This window comes from Pleurodeles waltl, chromosome 6, assembly GCF_031143425.1.
Source record: "Pleurodeles waltl isolate 20211129_DDA chromosome 6, aPleWal1.hap1.20221129, whole genome shotgun sequence".
In the NCBI taxonomy this organism is placed as follows: domain Eukaryota; kingdom Metazoa; phylum Chordata; class Amphibia; order Caudata; family Salamandridae; genus Pleurodeles; species Pleurodeles waltl.
This window is the reverse complement of record NC_090445.1, coordinates 31,181,296-31,205,324: the sequence shown is the minus strand read 5'-3', so window position 1 is coordinate 31,205,324 and position 24,029 is coordinate 31,181,296. Positions and strand designations below refer to the sequence as shown.

Genomic DNA, 24,029 nt, shown 5'->3' with positions numbered 1-24,029 from the left:
AAATGTCTCCACCATGATGTTTAACTTGCCTTTCTGGCTGCCTGTGACCTATGGTAGGAATGTCTCCATTATGATACCTTGGCTGCCTCTCTGGCTGCCTGCAACCTATGGTAGAAATGTCTCCACTATGAGGTCTAACTTGCCTTTCTGGCTCCCTGAGACTTATGGTAGAAATGTCTCCCCTATGGGGCATTGGCTGCCTGCTACTTATGTAGAAAAGTCTCCAGTATGGTTACTAGGTCCCCTCTCTGGCTGCCTGCAACCTATGATAGAAATATCTCCACCATGATCCCTAGGCTGCCTCTGGCTGCCTGCGGCTTATGACAGTAATGTCTCCACTATGATACCTTGGCTGCCTCTCTGGCTGCCTGTGACCTATGGTTAGAATGTCTCCACTATGATACCTTGGCTGCCTCTCTGGCTGCTGCGACCTATGGTTAGAATGTCTCCACTATGATACCTTGGCTGCCTCTCTGGCTGCTGCGACCTATGGGTATAAATGTCTCCACTATGGGGCCTAAGTACCCTCTCTGGCTGCCTGTGGCTTATGACAGTAATGTCTCCACTATGATACCTTGGCTGTCAATGACCTATGCTACAAATGTCTCTTCCATGATGCAGAGGTTGCCTCCCTGGCTACCTGCCACCTGTGGTAAAAATGGTTCCATTTTGGTGCCTGGGCTGCCTCTCTGACTGCCTGTGGCTCATGATAGAAATGTCTCGACCATGACACGCCTGGATACCCTCTTGGGTGATTAGTGTGCTATACAAATCAATATAACATAACAATCAGGGGATGCCTCTTTGGCTGAACGCGACTTATGGTAGAAATATCTCCACTATGATGCCAAGGTTGAATTTCTGGCTGCCTGCGACCTATGGTAGAAATGTTTCCACTATGGCGCTTGCCTGCCTCTCTGGCTGCCTGCGACTTACGGTATAAATGTCTCCACTATGATGCCAAGGTTGAATCTCTGGCTGCCTGCGACCTATGGTAGAAATGTCTCCACTATGACGCTTGGCTGCCTCTCTGACTGCATGCGACCTATGGTAGAAATGTCTCCACTATGGCGCTTGGCTGCCTCTCTGACTGCATGCGACCTATGGTAGAAATGTCTCCACTATGGCGCTTGGCTGCCTCTCTGGCTGCCTGCGACTTATGGTAGAAATGTCTCCACTATTGTGCCTAGGTTCCCTCTCTAGCTGCATTTGACTTATGGTAGAAATGTCTCCACCATGATGCCGAGGCTGCCTCTCTGGCTGCTACGACTTGTGGTAGAACCATCTCCACCATGATGCCGAGGTTGAATCTCTGACTACCTGCGACTTATGATAGAAATGTCTCCACTATGATGCCTTGGCTGCCTGTTTGGTTGCCTGTGATTCGTGCTAGAAATGCCTCCAAAAAGGTGCCCCGGTTCACACTTTGGCTGTTGTGATCTATAGTAGAAATGTCGTGGTCTGTGGTACAATTTGCTGAATAAGGCAAACAAATTACTCAAGGGACCATTCCTTGCTCTGTATATTCAAAGGGGTACTCGTTCAATAGTGCCACAGCTGGTGTACTATCAGGTGCTCTCTAAAGCACTCTTGTGAAGGAGATCTGATGGGCAGCCACATGGACTTCTCTACATGCACTCTGAAGGCATTTCTCTGTGGTGGCAGTCCAGGTCAGCAGCTCAGTTTGTCCTTGCTGTTCTTAGCAACATATTCTCTGGAGGTTTGCCTTGAGTATATTCTGTTACTGCACCTTCCCCTCTAAAAATCTTTTTGTTTTACAATAATTGTCGCATGTTGAGAATAGGTAGCGTGCAATCGTGTTTCCAAATACCTCTGGTATTCAGAGTTCTGTCTTCTCTCTTATTGGCAATATTAGGCATCAGAGAGAAAAGTGTCTCCCTCACTGAGAGTTTTGCACTGGTTCCAGGTACCTGCCCACTTTAGATTTAAACTCTGGTATTTAATACATAAATGTGTGTCCATGAACAAGCCTCCCATGTCGCTTCCTGACTAAGGGCCTGATTCAAAACTCTGCGGACAGCTACCCCGTCACAGCAGTGATGGATATCCCGTTCGCCTAAATCTAAGTTCTAATATATTCTATGGGATTTAGAATCTGGTGGACCGGATATCCGTCACCGTTGTGATGGAATAACCCGTCCGACTAAATCTAAATCAGGCCCTAAACCATGAAGAACATTGCACCAGAAGAGTATCTTCTAGTGAGATTAATTTTGTGGGGATACCAGAGATACTGCTGCCTCACTAAGAGCCGCAGGGGTGTTTAGTGTGCTGAGGCCTGAATGTGGGGTGCCGTGCTATTGAATGTTTGTGTTAACTAAAAGAACATGGGCTTTACAAGCCTGCAGACCCTGAGATGGATCTAAGGTTCCTTCTTTGTCATCTAGATTATTTCTGAGTTAGCGCTTTGAGGCAATAGGATCCGCAGCGTGCCCTTTATGAATCTCGTAGACACTATTAGAGTAACTTAGTATGGGTGACAGGTTTAATGTCCGCTGTCTACGTCATAGTAAGGGAACTTGGAACTAACTATGTTCTAAGGGTGCTGGTGAGCTGCATGTGGAGTACTATCTGTATGCTTTATAAAACAAGCCTTTGCAATGCCAGAGGGCCTCGCTTATAAATAACAGTGCCTTTTCAGCCAGTGATTGGTTTAGGCACTCAATATGTCATCAAGTCACAAGATTGAACACTCTGAAAATAAATCAAACACTATCCATCCATTAGTCATGTAGAAACCATCATACAAATCCCTCACCTACTGTAACTAACTCTGCAGGTGTGCATATGAATCCCTAGAAACATACTGTCAGAAAGTAGAGTATTACTTGGGGTGGGCAACTGCACACCTCAGGAAACAATCACAACCTTTGTTGGGATGAACAGTCCAAGTCACTAAATTAACCTGAAGTCAACCCGCTGTGTAGCTGTAGCACACAGCAGACAGATGTAACTTTGGACACTGTGTAAAGTATTTATGCAGTACCTAAACAGTGATACAGTCAAAATGCAAAACAATAAAATCCCAAACTGAATTGGTAATACAGAGTAAAATGTAATTAACAAAATGATACTAAAATGCCAAAAATCCATTAGGGGGACACTGATATATTAATTTTTGAAAATGTAAATAGAAATAGCGCCAAAAAGCACAAAGCACCAATAATAGTCAATAGTTGCGCAGTCTGGGCTCCGTGCGCAATTTGAGACTGATCGCCATGGAACAATGGTTATATACACCACCAAGGTTGCCTGATTTAGATCTCGGTGGATGGAATACTCTGTCACAAACTTGACTGATATCCCATCCACCATTTTACAATCTCCTTAGGACATAATGGGTTCGAAATACAGCGGATGGGATGTCATCCCGTTTGTGACAGAGTATTTCCCTCCACCAAGATCTAACTCAGGCTCTTACTCTTTTAATTCCAGCCCACCACAGGAGTCCACATCTAAAGCCCTGCAGGTACTTAGGGAAGACACTAGAGGCTCGCAGTGCTAATTAGCATTTTCACCGTTCAGGCAGATAAAGAAAAAATTTGTACCAAAAAAAAAGATTTTTCCTTAATATTTATTAAAGATCTGACTTCACATTTGAATTGGATTTAATACCTGTTAAAATAGTGGTTTGATTATTTTTCTAGCTGGTCCCTTTGCTGGGATACAGTATTAATATTTAATAGTGCTTCCCTGTGTTTCTCTATGAATAGCCAACCTTCCGACAGTAGAAATAGCTTTTCCGGGTTAGACACTGTAAGGACATGCTAACTAAACTTATACATGTCCTAGTTTTAAATAGTGTGCACCCGGCCTTGTGGGCAACAAGGCCTACATAGGGGTGACTTTAAAAGAAAGGTTTTAACCTGCCAGAAGGGTTTGGCTTCACAGGTCACTGTGCATGTTTTGCACAGTTACAGTCAGGATAGACTGGTAGGCCCGAAGCCATTGTTGCACTGTCGCTCTAGAGGATGGCACAATAGAGGGTGCTGTCCACTAGTGGCTTTTAACTTCCATGCCCTGGGTACATTTTCCACCACATATAAGGGACTTGGAGACAAATTAAATATTCCATTTAGGAATATGTCAAGTTGACTATGTTTAAAAGGGAAGCACAGGCAATTTGCCACTGGTTAGCAGGGTTAAAGTGCACAGATCTAACACCAGCAAAAATATGGGGTCTGGAAAAGGTGAAAAATCTGAGGTGACCACAAAGAAAAGGTGGGTTTCTACGCATACACTGACTTCTGAGAAAGCACAGCACTTAATTCAAGACTCTACTGCACAAAGACACTTTTGGACAAGCCCCAAAATATGATAAAAAAAGTCTTGTGCAAACACACCACTTAAATGGATGCGTCCAGCCCTTCTATGTCTTAACCGGTCAATAGTCCACAGAGAATCACATGACCTGTGTCCGAAAGCTATCTGAATTTGGAAATTTGGCTGACACACGCAGTTTCTTTTTAAGAGCGCACAGTCACACCTGCTTGTCATTCCCAAAAGGTTTACTCATGCAGAGGTTTTTGTGAGGCAGTCTCCTTCCAGTGGCAGGGATTGGACGGTCCAGGGCTGAGATGCCCTTGAAATCTGTACACGCTCACAAAACATACACCTGTGTGGGTGTTCACAAACTCACCAACCCTTATCTGGGAAAAGTTGGGGGTCACGCCCCAAAAAGGGCAACAGTAAACCCTCTTTTCCCTACTAAAAGTGGACAGGGACACCCGCAAAACTGATGAGTGTGCAGAAGGGGTTTTCTCACTCAGAAAAGTATTTTCCCTGTGGAGAAAAAGAAAAAATCAGGGGTATTTGCATTGCCAAAGAAGCAAATATACCGAAACATAATTAAGGCTTCCAGTTTTCCGCTTTCACTGATTTTTACAGATAAATACAGACAGAAAACAATATATTTCCTCTCTGTGTTTATTTTGTGAGTATAATAAAAAGCACAAAAATACAGCAAATTGTGCTTCTTATGAGTAACATCCTTGTTGTCCTTCTTGAATTCCAGACCAACTGCTGAGCGGATGGACACCATGGGGATTTAAAAACAGGATGAGATTCCCTTAAATAGAGGCATATGGTAACATATAACAAACAGAGAGAGGGTGAAACATATGAGAGTAGAAGGCGCTCTTACTCATAAAAGTAAAACCCAACGATTATAGATACACGGTGCACATTAATATCAATAGTTATTTACATAATATGAGTCAAAATAAAGTCCATAAATTGTGTCCGTTCCAAAATTTTCAAAAGGATGATTTATTCTAGATTCTAGTTTCAGATTCCACTTGTTGTTCAAAAATCACAATTTCGATATGCTCAAGAGCATTCTTAAATTCCACTCGCAGGAATACGATATTGGGCACGAGATGAATACAAAGCGATTAGATAGGACACATCGGCTGTAAAAAAAATTATTGATATTAACAGAGGAGTTGAGATTTGTGTGAACAGATTAACTGATATGAATTTTGGCGTTCTAATATAAATTAAATAATTCATGTTTTGGACTATCAGGAGGTCCTGAGGAAGTCCTGGGCCACTCCCCGGATGAAACACGTGTTGACAAGGACAAGCGAGTGGAATTTAAGAATGCTCTTGAGAATATCGAAATTGTGATTTTTGAACAACAAGTGGAATCTGAAAGTACTTTTTGGAGATTGGATATGTGAATTTATTTTGAGTCATCTAGAATAAATCATCCTTTTGAAAATTTTGGAACGGACACAATTTATGGACTTTATTTTGACTCATATTATGTAAATAACTATTGATATTAATGTGTGCCCTTACATGTTATGAATATGCTAACATATATTTGTATATGATGCTAATAGTTACTTATCGTGTAGTGTTTTGTCATATTTGGCTGCTTCATGTGCTAAAACGCGACAGTCATCATAGTACGAATGCATGTTTATCAGTTAAATAAACCATTTTACGACTCAATTTATTCTCAAAACATAAATAAATATAGATAAATACCAATAAAATAGCCAAAAAATAAATATGGCTAAATACAGACGGAAATGTTAAAAAATAAAAACCATAAAACTGGGCCCTACACATAATTAGACGAGTGAAAACAGAATTTACCTACATTTTGGAGGCACCTCCAAACGTTTGTGAATTTCTGAAAGTTGTAAGTGTGCCCCCAACCCCCTGGGGACGAGCTAGAACTGCAGCGTGGGCACAGAAAGGTGCAAGTAAAGAGAATGCGCCCTGAGGGACCAGGTGCCTTCATTCCACAATGTCTCACTTCTGGAAACTTTTTGTGAGTTCCTGAAAGTTATGTGTTCCCCCAGGTGAGGACGTGGAGGTCCGGGGAAGTAACAAGAGTGTGGCCAGAGCCAGCCAGGCACCTACATACCTGCAGGTATCACTTCTGGCAACTTTAGTGAATACCTGGAAGTTATAAATGCGCCTCGAGGTGAGGACGCAGAATTGTGTGTGTGGGTTGGGTCCACAGACATGGAAACCCCCCAGGATCCAATATTCCAATTGTGTCACTTCTGGATATGATTATTTGTATAGCACACAACTCTACCCGGGGCCGATCAGTCCCGAGGGTACCCGGGCTCTTCGCCCGTGGCCGATCAGTCTCCGATACCCCAGTGTCACTCGATTACTGTACGCCGAGACCTGGGTGAGCTCAGTGGAGGAAATCACTGCCCTTACTGAGGCTGCAGCACACTTAAGAGACATTTAAGGAGCCCACCTCAAAATCTCTTTATTTTTAATCCTGCCAAGTACGACAGAAATACTCTGGAACTAGTGTTATGTTATGTGTATTTGTATAGCGCACAACTCTCCTGGGAGGGTACCTGGGGCACTTCGCCCGTGGCCGATCAGTCTCCGATACCCCAGTGTCACTCGATTACTGTACGCCGAGACCTGGGTGAGCTCAGTGGAGGAAATCACTGCCCTTACTGAGGCTGCAGCACACTTAAGAGACATTTAAGGAGCCCACCTCAAAATCTCTTTATTTTTAATCCTGCCAAGTACGACAGAAATACTCTGGAACTAGTGTTATGTTATGTGTATTTGTATAGCGCACAACTCTCCTGGGAGGGTACCTGGGGCACTTCGCCCGTGGCCGATCAGTCTCCGATACCCCAGTGTCACTCGATTACTGTACGCCGAGACCTGGGTGAGCTGCTCAGTGGAGGAAATCACCGCCCTTCCTGAGGCTGCAGCACACCCAAGAGACATTTAAGGAGCCCACCTTAAAATCTCTTTATTTTTAATCCTGCCAAGTACGACAGAAATACTCTGGAACTTGTGTTATGTTATGTGTATTTGTATAGCGCACAACTCTCCTGGGAGGGTATCTGGGCACTTATCCCTCGGCAGCCATCTTTCCTCCCAGGAGCAAACAGGTGACCCTGCAACTAGGAGACATGTCATTAACACAGAGGATGACACACATGGATTTCCTTGAAGCCTCGTGCGTTGCAGGCTCCCTTCCCAAGCCCTGTTGTACACATTTCTACCCAGAACTCTGGGTTTTATTTCATTTTACCGGTGACATCTGCTCCGCGCCTGCCCCTCCTGTGATAGCATGCTCCGCGCAGCTGTTCCAAGCGCCAGCTCGGCGGGCGCGCAGAGGTGCCCTGAGCATACGCTGCTTTTGATGTGTGATAAAACAGAAGCAACCCACTGGGGGTCCGGAGAGCGTCGGAGGAAGGAGGCCTCTGAATATCAACTAACCTGCTCGGAGGAGAGCGCGCAGCCGGCGCGGGGCCGCGCCATGGATCCCAGCCCAAGGCGGGCTCGGGCGCTCTTGCGCATCTGTGGATCCAGCGCGCCAGGACCCGGCGGATGTGAGGGGCACTCAACCCGGTGTAGATGCCAATCAATACTGGATCTGGACTGGCCCTGCGCCAAGATTGCGTCTGTGCTTTTACAACATGCCCTTCAGTAATCCGACAGGAGCTGAAGTAACATTTGTTAACGCACTGAGTACGTGCGGATGTATACTGATGGCGTGGGCACCGGGAGGCCGCTTACATCCAGGGCCACTCAAATTATGCGTCCGGAGACGGCCAGGGTTGAGTAAATTATGTGGCAAGAAAAGGCAAATTATGTGGCATAATGCGGCACGTTTTGTAATAGTATTACTTCATTATTTCATCATATTTTAACTTGGTAACTGTCTGGGTACTGGCTGCACCTCATTAGTACCTGTTTAACACCCAAATATACCAATAAGCATCAGAAAGTTGACCAGTCTAGCCTTGCTAAAGGGCCTTTTATTGCGTGGTATAACACACGTTGCTGCATTTTTAGAAACTTTTGAACCGTTTGAGATAGAAACAAACTTTTTTTTGCGTTAAAACCTGCAGAGTATGCGGTAGATGATGGATTATGTGGGAATTGAAGCAAATCTATAATTATGCGAAAATCGCAACAGCCGCACAATTGCATAATTCCAGTGGCCCTGCTAATATCCGACACAGGCAAGCTGCCCTCACAGGAGAAGTTCTTGGAGTTTCTGCCGTGATAAAGTTCACGTCACGATAACTTGCGAGAAAAGGAAGACGAAAGGTACTAGTGAGAAGGTACATACTTCCCAGCCCCACTCCCATCTGGATAGAAAGAACATCTTTATCTTGGGACAGACTCTGACCATGTGCCAGCAGTGCTTTAAATGGGCAGGTCCTATCGGGTACTGAGTACCCGCACTTCTTTAAATTAAAAGGGAGAGTACCTGCACTTCTCAGCACTGCTGCAGTACATTTAATGGGAGAGTACCTGCACTTCTCAGCACTGCTGCAGTACATTTAATGGGAGAGTACCTGCACTTCGCAGCACTGCTGCAGTAATATTAATGGGAGAGTACTGACACCTCTCAGCACTGCTGCAGTACATTGAATGGGAGAGTACTGGCACTTCTCAGCAGGGCTGCCATACATTTAATGGGAGTGTATTTGCACTTCTCAGCACTGCTGCAGTACATTTAATGGGAGAGTACCTGCACTTCTCAGCACTGCTGAGGAACATTTAATGGGAGAGTACCTGCACTTCGCAGCACTGCTGCAGTAATATTAATGGGAGAGTACTGACACCTCTCAGCACTGCTGCAGTACATTTAGTGGGCGAGTACTGGCACTTCTCAGCACTGCTGCAGTACATTTAGTGGGTGAGTACCAGCACTTATCAGTAGCAAACAGGTACTCTAAGGAGTGAGTAGCTGCACGTCTATATTTCCATTTCGAGCACTGCGTGGTCGCATGCAGTGCAGGGACTTGTGTCCTCAGGGAGAAGCTGTCCCAGGGAGACCTCAGCAGAATGAACAGCAGAGTATTCAGTAATATCGTGAAAGGACCGGTGTGTTGTAGAGACTGGGTATCCAGAAGGGAGGAGCACAACATGCAAACAGCTAGTCCAGCAAAGGAAACTGTAACGTGCTAAATCCACTGGTATCTTTCTGTGGCCCCTTCTTCCCCAGCACCCCTCAATCAGAGTTAAGTAACATTCACCCCATCCACAGAGAACAGGGCTGTTGGGACGGAGAAGGCCCCAGCATGGCTCTGGTGGACGTGTACCCCGGCCTCAAAGTCACAGAAGAAGCTGCAGCTTCTGGACTCCTCTCTGGGCCCTCACAAGGATCAGGTGAGCTGGGTGCAGGTTTGTGACTAGGATTGAGGTCCCCAGTGGGCTTTGTCAGAGAGGCATGCCCTAGGTGCCCTCCTTTCCATGAGCACTATTACCGTCCGCTGAGTGGGCTGTGGAGGGCGCCGGCGACGGCAGTGTCATTCCAGGAGCACTGAAGGCCTTTTCACCTGGCGCCTGCTAGGGTAAGTGGTCGTACTCCCCCCTCCATGTGTTAAATTGTCCTGGCAGTCCCCTGTAACCGAGTCCTTCGCCCATCCATGGGGGCATGCATGCTGCATATCTGACCCGTACAGAGGATGCAGATGGAGAGCATGTGGGACACTGGTGGCCACGCTGGGATCCAGATTGTCTTTGCTACATTCTAGTGATACACGAAGGAACTGAAGACATGGCTTTTTCAATAACCACCTCACCGGTATATGCTACTCTCCACCCGATCAGCGCCTTGAGACCCTAATGGGTGAGTAGTTGCGCTTTACAAGCACTGACTGATTGATTGATTGATTGATAGTGGTGCCTAAGATGGAGACTTAGGGTAAGAGCCCTGAAAGGAGACAAACTGTAGGCTTCCACAGCAGAACACTCAAAAGATCCAATGAAGTGGGTCAGACTGGGCAATATCAAGGAAAGGAGAGAGAGGGCCCCTTTGAAACTAGGGAGTTCCCCCTTTTGTAGCCCATTGATCTCTGGAAGTCTCCCCCCCAAACGGATAATCATTAGTGAAGTGACTGAACCAGTCTGGGTGGAGTAAGCAAAAGGGCAGAACTTCCTAAAACCTGTCGGAGTCTCAGAGCTGACTGTTGAACTACACAACTACTATCTGCCATTTCAATGTAAAGATGGTTGAGACATTTCCAGGCAGGTTGCTAGGAATTCTATACCAGGGGCCCACACCAAGAGTGATTCTTCTGCGCTCCAGAGTTGGCATAACTATTGCAAACTCTCCTTGCTAGGTTTGGGAACAGAAACCCAGGGAGGTTCTTTAAGCCTTCTAGGTCAGGCTGCTGAACCCTGCTTGATGAAGGTGATGACAGTTTCTAGCATGAGTAAGATGCTCTTCGAAGGCAAAGACTGCTCATTCTCAGAAGGGCCTTCTGCAGAACCTTCTGCTGCAGTTTGGAAGGGCATGAGCTTCTCACATCGAAGGATAAGACCTATGAGTCCAGAGTGTCCCTTCAGCTGTGTTTCGCTGTGAAAACGAGAGTGTACTTGGAGTCTTCCCACAGATTACTCTGTGTCCTGTGAATGTGTGGTACTGAACAACTCCTGACCGTGTCTCATGGTCACCACAGACTGACCTGCGTTCAAGAGCCAGAGCTCCACAGAAGCAGTGATCCACATGGAAGATAAGCTCTGCAACCAGAGGATGCACCTAGGCTGTGCCTAATTTGTAAAAGAATGAGTGTCGGGGTCCAAAGCTCTGCTCAGAAGCCAAATGCATAGTTTTCATTCCACTCTATGCCTTCTTTAATCCACAACCAAACACTCCCTGACACTTTGGGGGTCATTCTGAGGGCCAGGGTCGGCGGGAGCACCGCCAACAAGCTGGCGGTGCCCCGCAGGGCATTCTGACCGCGGCGGTTTGGCCGCGGTCAGAAGAGGAAAACCGGCGGTCTCCCGCCGGTTTTCCGCTGCCCACATGAATCCTCCATGGCGGCGCAGCTAGCTGCGCCGCCATGGGGATTCAGACACCCCATACCGCCATCCTGTTCCTGGCGGTATGGGGTGTCGTGGGGCCCCTGCAGTGCCCATGCCAATGGCATGGGCACTGCAGGGGCCCCCGTAAGAGGGCCCCACAAAGAATTTCAGTGTCTGCTTTGCAGACACTGAAATTCGCGACGGGTGCAACTGCACCCGTCGCACCTTCCCACTCCGCCGGCTCCATTCGGAGCCGGCTTCCTCGTGGGAAGGGTGTTTCCCACTGGGCTGGCGGGCGGCCTTTTGGCGGTCGCCCGCCAGCCCAGTGGGAAACCCAGAATAACCGCAGCGGTCTTCTGACCGCAGTGCGGTATTCTGGAGGGGGGAACTCTGGCGGGCGGCCTCTGCCGCCCGCCAGGGTTAGAATCACCCCCTTTATCTCTCTCGTGCAAGTGACCCAAGCAGAAATCAGCTCTGCAACTGGAGTAGACTTCTAGGCTGTGCCTAATTTGTAAAAGATTGAGTGTCTGTGCCCAAAGCTCTGCTCAGGAGTTGAATGCTTTGTTTTGATTCCACCTTATGCCTCGTTTAATCCACTTCAAGGCACTCCCTGCCCTTTATCTCTCTCTTGCAGGTTTCCACTTTCTCCCATGTGATGGTTTTCCTGTCTTTCTCTTCCTTATATATAACTGTCAGTCCCCAAAAATGAGTGCTGGTGGGCCCCACCGGCAACCAGCAGATCAGCTTACGCACTGGTCCCAGCTTTGTTCTCAGTGCGGTGCTCATATCTGGGCCTCAGGAAGAAAGGCAAAGCCTAGGGCCGCTGGGCCACAATCGGCTCCATACAGCCGGTCCATCGCGACACCCGTCCAGGCCTGGGCTGGCACCAGAGCTGCACCACAAGGCACTGGCTGAACTGGGCCGAAAAGTAGGGTGACCAGAATTTAAAAATAAAAACACTGGACATTTCATGAAATCAGAAGAAGGACTGCAATTTTACTTCGAACGAGCGCGCACATTGACAGCGCTCATCAATGTAGAATTACACCAGAGGCGCTATGAACATAAATAAAATGCAATTTTTAAAGCCAGTATCTTGCCTGTTAATTAAATTGCTTTTTTATAACAGCTGCTAACTATTCCGGCTTTGGAAAACTTAAAAATGCACCTCCCACCATTTTCAGTCCACCCTCTCTAAAAACTGGGGCATGAGCTAAATTTCCCAAAATCTGCCGGGACAGCTGGTGGAAAACCGGGAATGTAACTGGCAAATCCAGAACACCTGGTCACCCTAGCGGAAAATGAATGATCTTGCTCAATGGGCCTTGTACAGACCATGCCACTTGGAGAGCTAGAGTAGAGAGGCAGGGCTGTACAGGTAGGCACAAAGAATGGCACAGAGAGGTGACGTCATGAGAGAGGGGCAGATGGAGGTGGGGCAGAGGTGTACTGAGAGACCTTGTAAGCAATGATGAAGTAGGGTTAAGACATAGAAGAGGTAGGTGCATAGAGAGACATGGCAAAGAGTGAGGTCGGAGAGGTGGGATGAAGTAAGAAGAGACTGAGATGAAGCAGCAAGATTATTTTTTCATTTAATTGTCACCAACTGAATGAACGCATGACCTTAAGGTTGGGCAGGTCAGACAGCCAGTACCTTTCTGTCAAGCACATGCCCAGCTACCAAACTAAAAAGTGCCTGTGTATTTTACGCACATATCATGGAACGTCTGTCAGCCCCCGTCACCTTACCAGGGGCCCCTTGGAATGTGGAACTTCATGCAGCCACAATCACCTTACCAGGGGCCCCTTGGAATGTGGAACTTCTTGCAGCCACAATCACCTTACCAGGGGCCCCTTGGAATGTGGAACTTCATGCAGCCACAATCACCTTACCAGGGGCCCCTTGGAATGTGGAACTTCATGCAGCCACAATCACCTTACCAGGGGCCCCTTGGAATGTGGAACTTCATGCAGCCACAATCACCTTACCAGGGGCCCCTTGGAATGTGGAACTTCTTGCAGCCACAATCACCTTACCAGGGGCCCCTTGGAATGTGGAACTTCATGCAGCCGCAGTCACCTTACCAGGGGCCCCTTGGACTGTAGAACATATGGCAGCTGCAATCACCTTACCAGGGGCCCCTTGGACTGTAGAACATATGGCAGCTGCAATCACCTTACCAGGGGCCCCTTGGACTGTATGTAGAACATATGGCAGCCCCAGTCACCTTACCAGGGGCCCCTTGGAATGTGGAACTTCTGGCAGTCCTTGTCACCTTACCAGGGGCCCCTTGGAATGTGGAACTTCTGGCAGCCCCAGTCTCCTTACCAGGGGCCCCTTGGAATGTGGAGCTTGTGGCAGCCCCAGTCTCCTTACCAGGGGCCCCTTGGAATGTGGAGCTTGTGGCAGCCCCAGTCTCCTTACCAGGGGCCCCTTGGAATGTGGAACTTCTGGCAGCCCCAGTCTCCTTACCAGGGGCCCCTTGGAATGTGGAGCTTGTGGCAGCCCCAGTCTCCTTACCAGGGGCCCCTTGGAATGTGGAACTTCTGGCAGCCCCAGTCTCCTTACCAGGGGCCCCTTGGAATGTGGAGCTTGTGGCAGCCCCAGTCTCCTTACCAGGGGCCCCTTGGAATGTGGAACTTCTGGCAGCCCCAGTCTCCTTACCAGGGGCCCCTTGGAATGTGGAACTTCTGGCAGCCCCAGTCTCCTTACCAAGGGCCCCTTGGAATGTGGAGCTTGTGGCAGCCCCAGTCTCCTTACCAGGGGCCCCTTGGAATGTGGAGCTTGTGGCAGCCCCAGTCTCCTTACCAGGGGCCCCTTGGAATGTGGAGCTTGTGGCAGCCCCAGTCTCCTTACCAGGGGCCCCTTGGAATGTGGAGCTTGTGGCAGCCCCAGTCTCCTTACCAGGGGCCCCTTGGAATACGGAGATTCTGGCAGTCTTTGTCACCTTACCAGGGGCCCCTTGGACTGTGTAGCTTCTGGCAGTCCTAGCCACTCATCTGGACCCTTTGTTGCACACATGCTGTACTCTTAGGTAAAACTAGATGTGGCAGTCGAGCCTTCTACATCCCTCCTAAAGCGTGCAGCCATCTGTCACTACACGTGAGAGCCTGCGCCTCACTTTATGAATTCTGCAAGAAGCTGAACACCTGTCTTTTCAGTCCCACTAGGCCCTAGACTCAAATCTGCATGACATGCCATAGCACAATATACCTTCCTCTTACACCCAAAGGTTCTGGCCTGCTCGGCCCCTGCCCTCGTTTCAGCTGAAGTGCCTGCTCCCTTGGCGTACCCCTTGGAAGCTCTGGGCCTGGGTGCCTGGCGGCTGTGCCCCAGCCCCTTTCCACTGGTACTCACTACATACATTCCTGCCTCTTACACCGGGGGGGGGGGGGGGGGTCATGCTCTGCCCCTCCACTCACTTCGGCTGAAGGGTTAAATGCCCGCTCCTCCACAGGTCCCACTGCCAGCTCTTCCCTGCCCCTGTATCCCCCACCTGCCCCGGACGCCACCCCCTTTCCCCCGCACACCTGCTCCTCTGGCTACTCCCACTTTTCCAGATAATCCCACATGCTAATCCTGCCGCATAATTCTAAACCTCCTTCCTGCCGGTGTATTTCACTACACCACGTGCAGCCGAACGCCTGCATCTTCTGTCCGGTGATTCTCCGCACTCTTTGCCTCAAAGAGCCCGAAATAACACGAATCTTGCTGTCCCAGCTGCCTCCGCTCCCTCCCTCCTTTCAGAGGTGTGAGCGATGCCGTTATCATTCTGTGTGGGTCAGTGTGGGGATCAGTGCCTGCGCCGGTAGACGCTGAGACGTCAGCAGTGGGGGCACCGGAAGTTATCACCAGCTCCTGCCCTGAGGCACCCGGTCATCCGGAGGACCAGGGAGGAGAGGGCTGACCGCTCCCATCACTGGAGACCCCCAGAGAGACATGAGAGCGACTGTCTCCGGCTCACAAGAAGGAAATGTTCACAGAGATCTGTATAGCGCTGCGTCCCCTTTACTGTGGCTTTACAGCACTGCCGGATTAGGTAGTTTTAAGATCATCGTATCTGAAGGATTCTGAGATGTATGTTGGCGTGGGGCGGTTGGAGTGCAGCTCTCAACCATGTTTCTTTGGTGTTGTGTTGTTCACATGAGAGTGTCATGGGGTCCGCCCCGGGGGTCCTGCCTGAGAAAGGAAAGTTGAACGTGTAATTGGAAGGCGCTGTGTAGTGAGTGTTGCTGGCTGGGAGGTCCTGCTGGGTATCCGAAGGTGACCCACTGTGACATATCAGGGAGATGGTGTCCTGAAATCTACTTCCCGTGCGCTGATTGGCTGGTTGTAAGGATGCTGGAATACAATGCCACCGGGTACACCCAAGTACTGTATGCTAACATGCTCTTGTGGTTCTTGTTCACAGGGCTGGGTCATCGAAGGCTTTCCCCAGACAAGGGAGCAGGCTCTGAGGATCCAGATGGCTGGCATCGCTCCTGTGCACGTCGGTAAGGAAACATCCTATATTACCACTCGGTAGACCCACACAGACTCCATAGTTACCACTGTTCCTAGACACAGCACTCCCATCCTGCATCCCATGCTTCATGGTACATCCAGGTAACTCGGCTCATGCCTGTGGATGCCCAATGGTACATCATCGGTCCTTGCTAGCTCGGCTCATGTCTGTGGATACCATCACCAGTCCTTGCTAGCTCTGCTCATGCCTGTGGATGCCATCACCAGTCCTTCTTAGCTCGGCTCATGCCTGTGGATGCCATCATCAGTCCTTGCTAGCTCTGCTCATGCCTGTGGATGCCCAATGGTACATCACCGGCCCTTGCTAGCTCGGCTCATGTCTATGGATGCCCAGTGGTACTTCATCAGTCCTAGCTAGCTCGGCTCATGCCTGTGGATGCCCAATGGTACATCATCAGTCCTGCTAGCTCGGCTCATGCCTATGGATGCCCAATGGTACATCATCGGCCCTTGCTAGCTCGGCTCATGTCTGTGGATGCCCAATGGTACTTCATCAGTCCTAGCTAGCTCAGCTCATGCCCGTGGATGCCCTGTGGTACATCACCAGTCCTTGCTAGCTCAGCTCATGCCTGTGGATGCCCAATGGTACATCATCAGTCCTGCTAGCTCGGCTCATGCCTATGGATGCCCAATGGTACATCATCGGCCCTTGCTACCTCGGCTCATGTCTGTGGATGCCCAGTGGTACTTCATCAGTCCTAGCTAGCTCAGCTCATGCCCGTGGATGCCCTGTGGTACATCACCAGTCCTTGCTAGCTCAGCTCATGCCTGTGGATGCCCAATGGTACATCATCAGTCCTGCTAGCTCGGCTCATGCCTATGGATGCCCAATGGTACATCATCGGCCCTTGCTACCTCGGCTCATGTCTGTGGATGCCCAGTGGTACTTCATCAGTCCTAGCTAGCTCAGCTCATGCCTGTGGATGCCCTGTGGTACATCACCAGTCCTTGCTAGCTCAGCTCATGCCTGTGGATGCCCAATGGTACATCATCAGTCCTTGCTAGCTCGACTCATGCCTGTGGCTCATGCCTGTGGATGCCCAATGGTACATCATCAGTCCTGCTAGCTCGGCTCATGCCTATGGATGCCCAATGGTACATCATCGGCCCTTGCTACCTCGGCTCATGTCTGTGGATGCCCAGTGGTACTTCATCAGTCCTAGCTAGCTCAGCTCATGCTTGTGGATGCCCTGTGGTACATCACCAGTCCTTGCTAGCTCAGCTCATGCCTGTGGATGCCCAATGGTACATCATCAGTCCTTGCTAGCTCGACTCATGCCTGTGGCTCATGCCTGTGGATGCCCAATGGTACATCATCAGTCCTTGCTAGCTCGGCTCATGCCTGTGGATGCCCAATGGTACATCATCGGTCCTTGCTAGCTCGGCTCATGTCTGTGGATGCCATCACCAGTCCTTGCTAGCTCTGCTCATGCCTGTGGATGCCATCATCAGTCCTTACTAGCTCGGCTCATGTCTGTGGATGCCATCACCACTCCTTGCTAGCTCTGCTCATGCCTGTGGATGCCATCATCAGTCCTTGCTAGCTCGGCTCATGTCTGTGGATGCCATCATTAGTCCTTGCTAGCTCGGCTCATGCCTGTGGATGCCCAGTGGTACATCACCAGTCCTTGCAAGCTCGGCTCATGCCTGTGGATGCCCAATGGTACATCACCGGCCCTTGCTAGCTCGGTTCATGTCTGTGGATGCCCAATGGTACATCACCAGTCCTTGCTAGCTCGGCTCATGCATGTGGATGCCCAGTGGTACATCATCAGTCCTTGCTAGCTCAGCTCATGCCTGTGGATGCCCAGTGGTACATCATCAGTCCTTGCTAGCTAGGCTCATGCCTGTGGATGCCCAGTGGTACTTCATCGGCCCTTGCTAGCTCGGCTCATGTCTGTGGATGCCCAATGGTACTTCATCAGTCCTAGCTAGCTCAGCTCATGCCCGTGGATGCCCTGTGGTACATCACCAGTCCTTGCTAGCTCAGCTCATGCCTGTGGATGCCCAATGGTACATCATCAGTCCTGCTAGCTCGGCTCATGCCTATGGATGCCCAATGGTACATCATCGGCCCTTGCTACCTCGGCTCATGTCTGTGGATGCCCAGTGGTACTTCATCAGTCCTAGCTAGCTCAGCTCATGCCCGTGGATGCCCTGTGGTACATCACCAGTCCTTGCTAGCTCAGCTCATGCCTGTGGATGCCCAATGGTACATCATCAGTCCTTGCTAGCTCGTCTCATGCCTGTGGATGCCCAGTGGTACATCATCAGTCCTTGCTAGCTCGGCTCATGCACGTGGATGCCCCACAGCCCATTCTCACGTGATCTGTGTTCTAGATACACAGCAGACTCATTTTTCACTCTTTCTGTGGTTCTAGGACATCTTCAATAACTTCTCACTTTCCACGTTTCTTGATGCACTGTCAGCCCGATTGGCTGTTAGTGCTTTTGAACACACCTCCAGCCTCTCCTAAGCGCTGTTCAAGTTTCCTCTTCATGCCAGAAGTCGCTCTAATTTTCTGGGTACGCTGCCACTCCCTTCCTACTCAGTTCATGTCTCGATATACAACATCAAACCGTTCTAACTTCCCATGTTTCTAAATACACATCAGTCCCTTCTTTTTCTGTCCATGTTTCTAGATACACATCAGTCTCTTATTCTACCCATGTTTCTAGATACACATCAGTCCCTTTTCCTTCTGCCCATTTTTCTAGATACACATCAGTCCTTTCTTCTTCTGTCCATTTTTCTAGATACACATCGGTCCTTTCTTGGTCTGCCCATGTTGCTAGATACACATCAGTCCCTTCTAGATACACACCAGGTCCCTTCTTGTTCTGCCCATGTTTCTAGATACACACCAGGTGTCTTCTTCTCCTGCCTATGTTTCTATATGCACTCCAGCCCCTTCTCCTTATGCCAATTTTTCTAGATACACATCAGTCCCTTATTGTTCTGCCCATGTTTCTATATCCAACATCTAACCCTTCTAACTGCCCATGTTTCTAGATACGCACCAGGTCCCTTCTTGTTCTGCCCATGTTTCTAAATACACATCAGTCCCTTCTTCTTCTGCCCATGTTTCTGGATATGCACCAAATCCCCTCTAGTTCTTCCCATGTTTCCAGACACACATCAATCCCTTAAAGTTCTGCCCATGTTTCTAGATACTCATCAGTTCCTTCTTCTGTCCATCTTTCTAGATACACATCAGTCCCCCCTTCATCTGCCCATGTTTCTAGATACACATCAGTCCCTTATTGTTCTACTCATGGTTCTTTATACACACCATTCGATTTTTCTTCTGACCATGTTTCCAGATAATCATCAGTCCCTTATTTGTCTGCCCATGTTTTTAGATACACACATTCCCTTCTTCTTCTGCCCATCTTTCTAGATACACATCAGTGCCTTTTACTGTCCATGTTTCTAGATACACCCCGTCTCCTCTTCTTCTGCCTATGTTTCTAGATACACATCAGTGTTTTCTTCTGTCCATGTTTCTAGATACACATCAGTCCCTTCTTTTTTTGCCCACGTTTCTTGGTACACATCAGTCCCTTATTGTTCTGCCCATGTTTCTAGATACACTTCAGTCCCCTATTGTTCTGCCAATGTTTCTAGATACACATCACCCCCTCTTATTCTGTCAATGTTTCTAGATACACATCACCACCTTCTTCTTCTGCTCATGTTTCTAGATTCACATCACCACCTTCTTCTTCTGCCCCTGTTTCTAGATTCACATCACCACCTTCTTTTTCTGCCTATGTTTCTAGATACACATTGGTCCCTTATTCTTCTGCCCATGTATCTAAATACACATCGCCACCTTCTTCTTCTGCCCATGTTTCTAGATACACATCAGTGCCTTCTAGCAGCCCATGTTTCTAGATACACATCAGCGCCTTCTAGCAGCCCATGTTTCTAGATACACATCAGTGCCTTCTAGCAGCCCATGCTTCTAGATACACATCAGTGCCTTATAGCAGCCCATGTTTCTAGATACACATCAGTCTCTTCTTTTTTTGCCCATGTTTCTAGATACACATCAGTCTCTTCTTTTTTTGCCCATGTTTCTAGACACAACAGTCCCTTGTTCTTCTTCCCATTTTTCTAGATAAACCCCAGTCCCTTATTGTTCTGCTCATGTTTCTAGATACACATCAGTCTCTTCTGCTTCTGCCCATTTTTCTAGATACGCATAAGCCCCTTCTTCTTCTGTCCATGTTTTAAGACATACATCAGTCCCCCTTTTTCTGCCCATGTTTCTAGATGCACCTCAGTCCCTTATTGTTCTGCTCATGTTTCTAGATACACATCAGTCCCTTGTTCTTCTGCCCATTTTTCTAGATACATCCCAGTCCTTTATTGTTCTGCTCATGTTTCTAGATACATATCAGTCACTTCTTTTTCTGTCCATGTTTCTAGATACACATCAGTCCCGTATTGTTCTGCCCATGTTTCTAGATACACTTCAGTCCCTTCTTCTTCTGCCAATGTTTCTAGATACACATAACCGCCTTATTCTTCTGCATATTTTTATAGGTACACACAAACCCCTTCTTCTTCTGCCCATGTTTCCAGAGGGACACACTCCCCTTCTTCTTCTTACCGTGTTTCTAGATACACATCATTCCCTTCTAGCAGCCCATGTTTCTAGATACACCCCAATCCATTCTTCTTTTGCCCATGTTTCTAGATGCACATCAGTCCCTTTTTCTTCTGCCCATCTTTCTAGATACACATCAGTCCCTTTTACTTCTGCCCATCTTTCTAGATACACATCAGTCCCTTCTTCTTCTGCCCATCTTTCTAGATACACATCAGTCCCCTTCCTCGTCTGCCAATGTTTCTAGATAGACACCAGTCCCTTCTTCGTCTGCCCATGTTTCTAGATACACATCAGTCCCTTCTTCTTCTGCCCATGTTTCTAGACACACATAATCCCCTTCTTCTTCTGCCCATGTTTCTAGATACACATCAGTCCCTTCTTCTTCTGCCCATGTTTCTAGATACACATCAGTCCCTTCTTCTTCTGCCCATGTTTCTAGCTACACATCAGTCCCTTCTTCTTCTGCCGATCTTTCTAGATACACACCATTCCCTTCTTCTTCTCCTCGTGTTTCTAGATACAACCTTGCTGCTCCCTTTTATACTTCGTTTCTCAATTCAACAGATGTCTCTTCAGACTCCCCATGTTTTTACATACAATATCACCCCCTTCTTACTCTGGCCTTCTGTGTGTATGCACCAGTCTTCAATAAATGTGCATTGTGAATGCTTTTTTACCTGATCCTTTTTTCCAGATATAGGGGGTCATTACAAGTTTGGCGGGCGGAAAAGACCGCCCACAAACTCTCGCGGTCGGGCTACCTTCCGGTGGGTCCTATTACAAGTTCCCCGCTAGGTCAGTGGGCAGAAACAATGTTTCTGCCCACTGGCCTAGCGGGGAACAGCCCACAATATTGACGCCGGCTCAATTATGAGCCGGCGGCAATGTTGCAGTGCGTAAGGTGCAACAGCACCTGTCGCACTTTTCACTGTCTGCAATGCAGACAGTAAAAAGCGTGACAGGACTGTCCATGGGGGGCCCCTGCCATGCCAAGTGGGACCCCCTACGCCCCATTTCCGCCAGCTTTTACATGGCGGTGCAAGCGCCATGTAAAAGCTGGCTGAGAGGGGAGTCATAATCCCCAGGGAGGCACTGCATGCAGTGCTGCCCTGGCAGATTAGGACCTCCAGCACCACCAGTGGAGGGAAACTGGTAGTGCTGGCGGCCTGACCGGGGTAGTAATGAGACCCATAGTGTCAGTCACTTGTAACTGTTCACGTTCCCAGATTAATGGAATAACCAGCAGCCTGAAATAATTAGCAGTGGCTCAGAGTAATTCCAGGTAGCTGAGATTAATTCCTGCACTGCACCTATCACTCTTTGTTTTCCTCAGTGCGACATCCTTAGTGCAATGGATATGCCCAGACTTGTACTCGATGCTGACTGTGCCACCAGTCCCTTGTTGTTCTTCCCATTTTTCTAGATAAACCCCAGTCCCTTATTGTTCTGCTTATGTTTCTAGATACACATCAGTCTCTTCTGCTTCTGCCCATTTTTCTAGATACGCATCAGCCCCTTCTTCTTCTGTCCATGTTTCTAGCCATACATCAGTCCCCCTTTTTCTGCCCATGTTTCTAGATACACCTCAGTCCCTTATTATTCTTGTTGGACTTCAGCGGCACCTTTCTAGACCCGAACAAGGCCAGCCCAAGTCTGGGGCGGAAAGTGTTCTGGGCGTTCTGTAACAGTTCTGACTGGACAGTTCCAATTGGACCACAGCTGATTTTGCATATATATGGTTGGTCCCTGTCTGTAGTGGCAGAGCATAGAGCAAAATGATGCACTGACGTCTGAAGCAGAGTGATTACAAGTTGTTCATATTAATGAAAACGCTCCACTCACCACTTTTTTTTGTTCCTCAGTGCAACACCTTCAGTGTGAATGGTGTTCCTAAGTGTAGATCCCTTCCTCACTGAGCATGAGGTAGCAAGCTGCCCAACAAACCAGAGGCCAGTTTAAGGTTGCAAGTATTATCATTGAAAGTACACCTGGTCACACATTTCTTTCTGACCTTTGCTCCTGAAGCACAATCAAGGCTGACTTGCATATGGGCTTCCCCTGTCTGTAGTAGGACAGTGACCAAAAGAAGAGTGGACTGGAATGTGGCAGAGAGAAATTACCAGCTGCAGATATTAATTCAAACATTCCACCCATCACTCTTTTCACACGTATTTAGATGTCGCACCAGTCGCTTCTTAAGCTGTCTGTGTGTCCCTAGACAGCATCAGCCCCTTACATCTCTGGCCATGTTGCTCTATACAATAACATTCCCTACAGACACTGTTTTTTTTTTTTTGTTTTGTTTTTTTGTTTACTGTGTCCATGTTTTAGTTGCAGATTCAGTCCCATCTAACTCTGCCCATTTTTCTAGACACATTTTTAATGCCTTCTTACTCTGTCTAGATATACTATCTGCCCCTTCTTACCTACACATATTTTTAAAAACACCATTGTTTATATCCATTTCTATGTTTCTAGATACATCAGTCTCTTATAATACTATTTGTGTTTCTCCGTAGACAAACGTTTATTTTGGCTGTTTGCAGCTTCACCGTGGTTATTCCTTTGCCAATGTCTCTAGATAAGTTACAACCCAGATCCATTCTAGGACTATCCACGGTTCTAGATGCACCGTCAATCACTCATTTCTAACCAAACGTCTCGAGGTAGACGTGGTCTGCTGTGTCTTAATATTTCCATATAAAGCAGAGTCTGTATCCATGTTTCTGTCCAGCCCACCACAATTCTCATCTATCTCAATACTTCTAGATTAACCGCGACTATGTCCTGTTTTTACGTCTCTGTAAGTAATGGGTCTGCTCTTTCTCTTTAAATCTCTCAGTAAGCTGTGGATCTCGTTTTCCTTCACATCTCCTGATTGACTGCGAGTCTTGCCTGTCTTTGTGTCTCATCATAGGACTTGAGCCCTTTCAGCCTGAAGGTCATTAGATGGTCCTTGTGTTTCTTCTGTCTTCATGTCTCCCAATAGAAAAGGCTCCTCTTCTCTACTAATGTCCCTCAATAGGCAGCCATGAGCCGCTTCTTTTTCCAAGTTTGTTGATAAACTTAGGGGGTCATTCCGACCCTGGCGGTCATAGACCGCCAGGGCCGGGGACCACGGATGCACCGCCAACAGGCTGGCGGTGCATCCAGGCCAATTCTGACCGCGGCGGTAAAGCCGAGGTCAGAAAAGGGAAACCGGCGGTTTCCCGCCTGTTTTCCCCTGGCCTGCAGAATCCTCCATGGCGGCGCTGCAGGCAGCGCCGCCATGGGGATTCCGACCCCCTTCCCGCCAGCCTGGTTCTGGCGGTTTTGACCGCCAGAACCTGGCTGGCGGGAGCGGGTGTCGTGGGGCCCCTGCAGTGCCCATGCCAATGGCATGGGCACTGCAGGGGCCCCCTAACAGGGCCCCACAAGGATTTTCAGTGTCTGCATAGCAGACACTGAAAATCGCGACGGGTGCAACTGCACCCGTCGCACCCTTTCCACTCCGCCGGCTCCATTCGGAGCCGCCATCCCCGTGGAAGGGGGTTTCCCGCTGGGCGGGCGGCCTTCTGGCGGTCGCCCGCCAGCCCAGCGGGAAACTCAGAATGACCGCC

General features: G+C 48.5%; 1 protein-coding gene across 3 annotated transcripts in view; it reads left to right on the top strand.

The window, feature by feature from the left end:
- The window catches only part of AK8 (adenylate kinase 8), a 424,031-nt gene that overhangs the window by 214,776 nt on the left and 185,226 nt on the right, over positions 1–24,029 (top strand). For 2 of the 3 annotated variants that reach the window (XM_069237123.1, XM_069237122.1), the window contains exon 6: positions 15,699–15,780. In XM_069237123.1, coding sequence (XP_069093224.1) covers positions 15,699–15,780 — 82 coding nt within the window. Of the gene's footprint in view, positions 1–15,188; positions 15,327–15,698; positions 15,781–24,029 lie in introns of those variants that run through there. The other variant, XM_069237124.1, reaches the window with a different exon arrangement.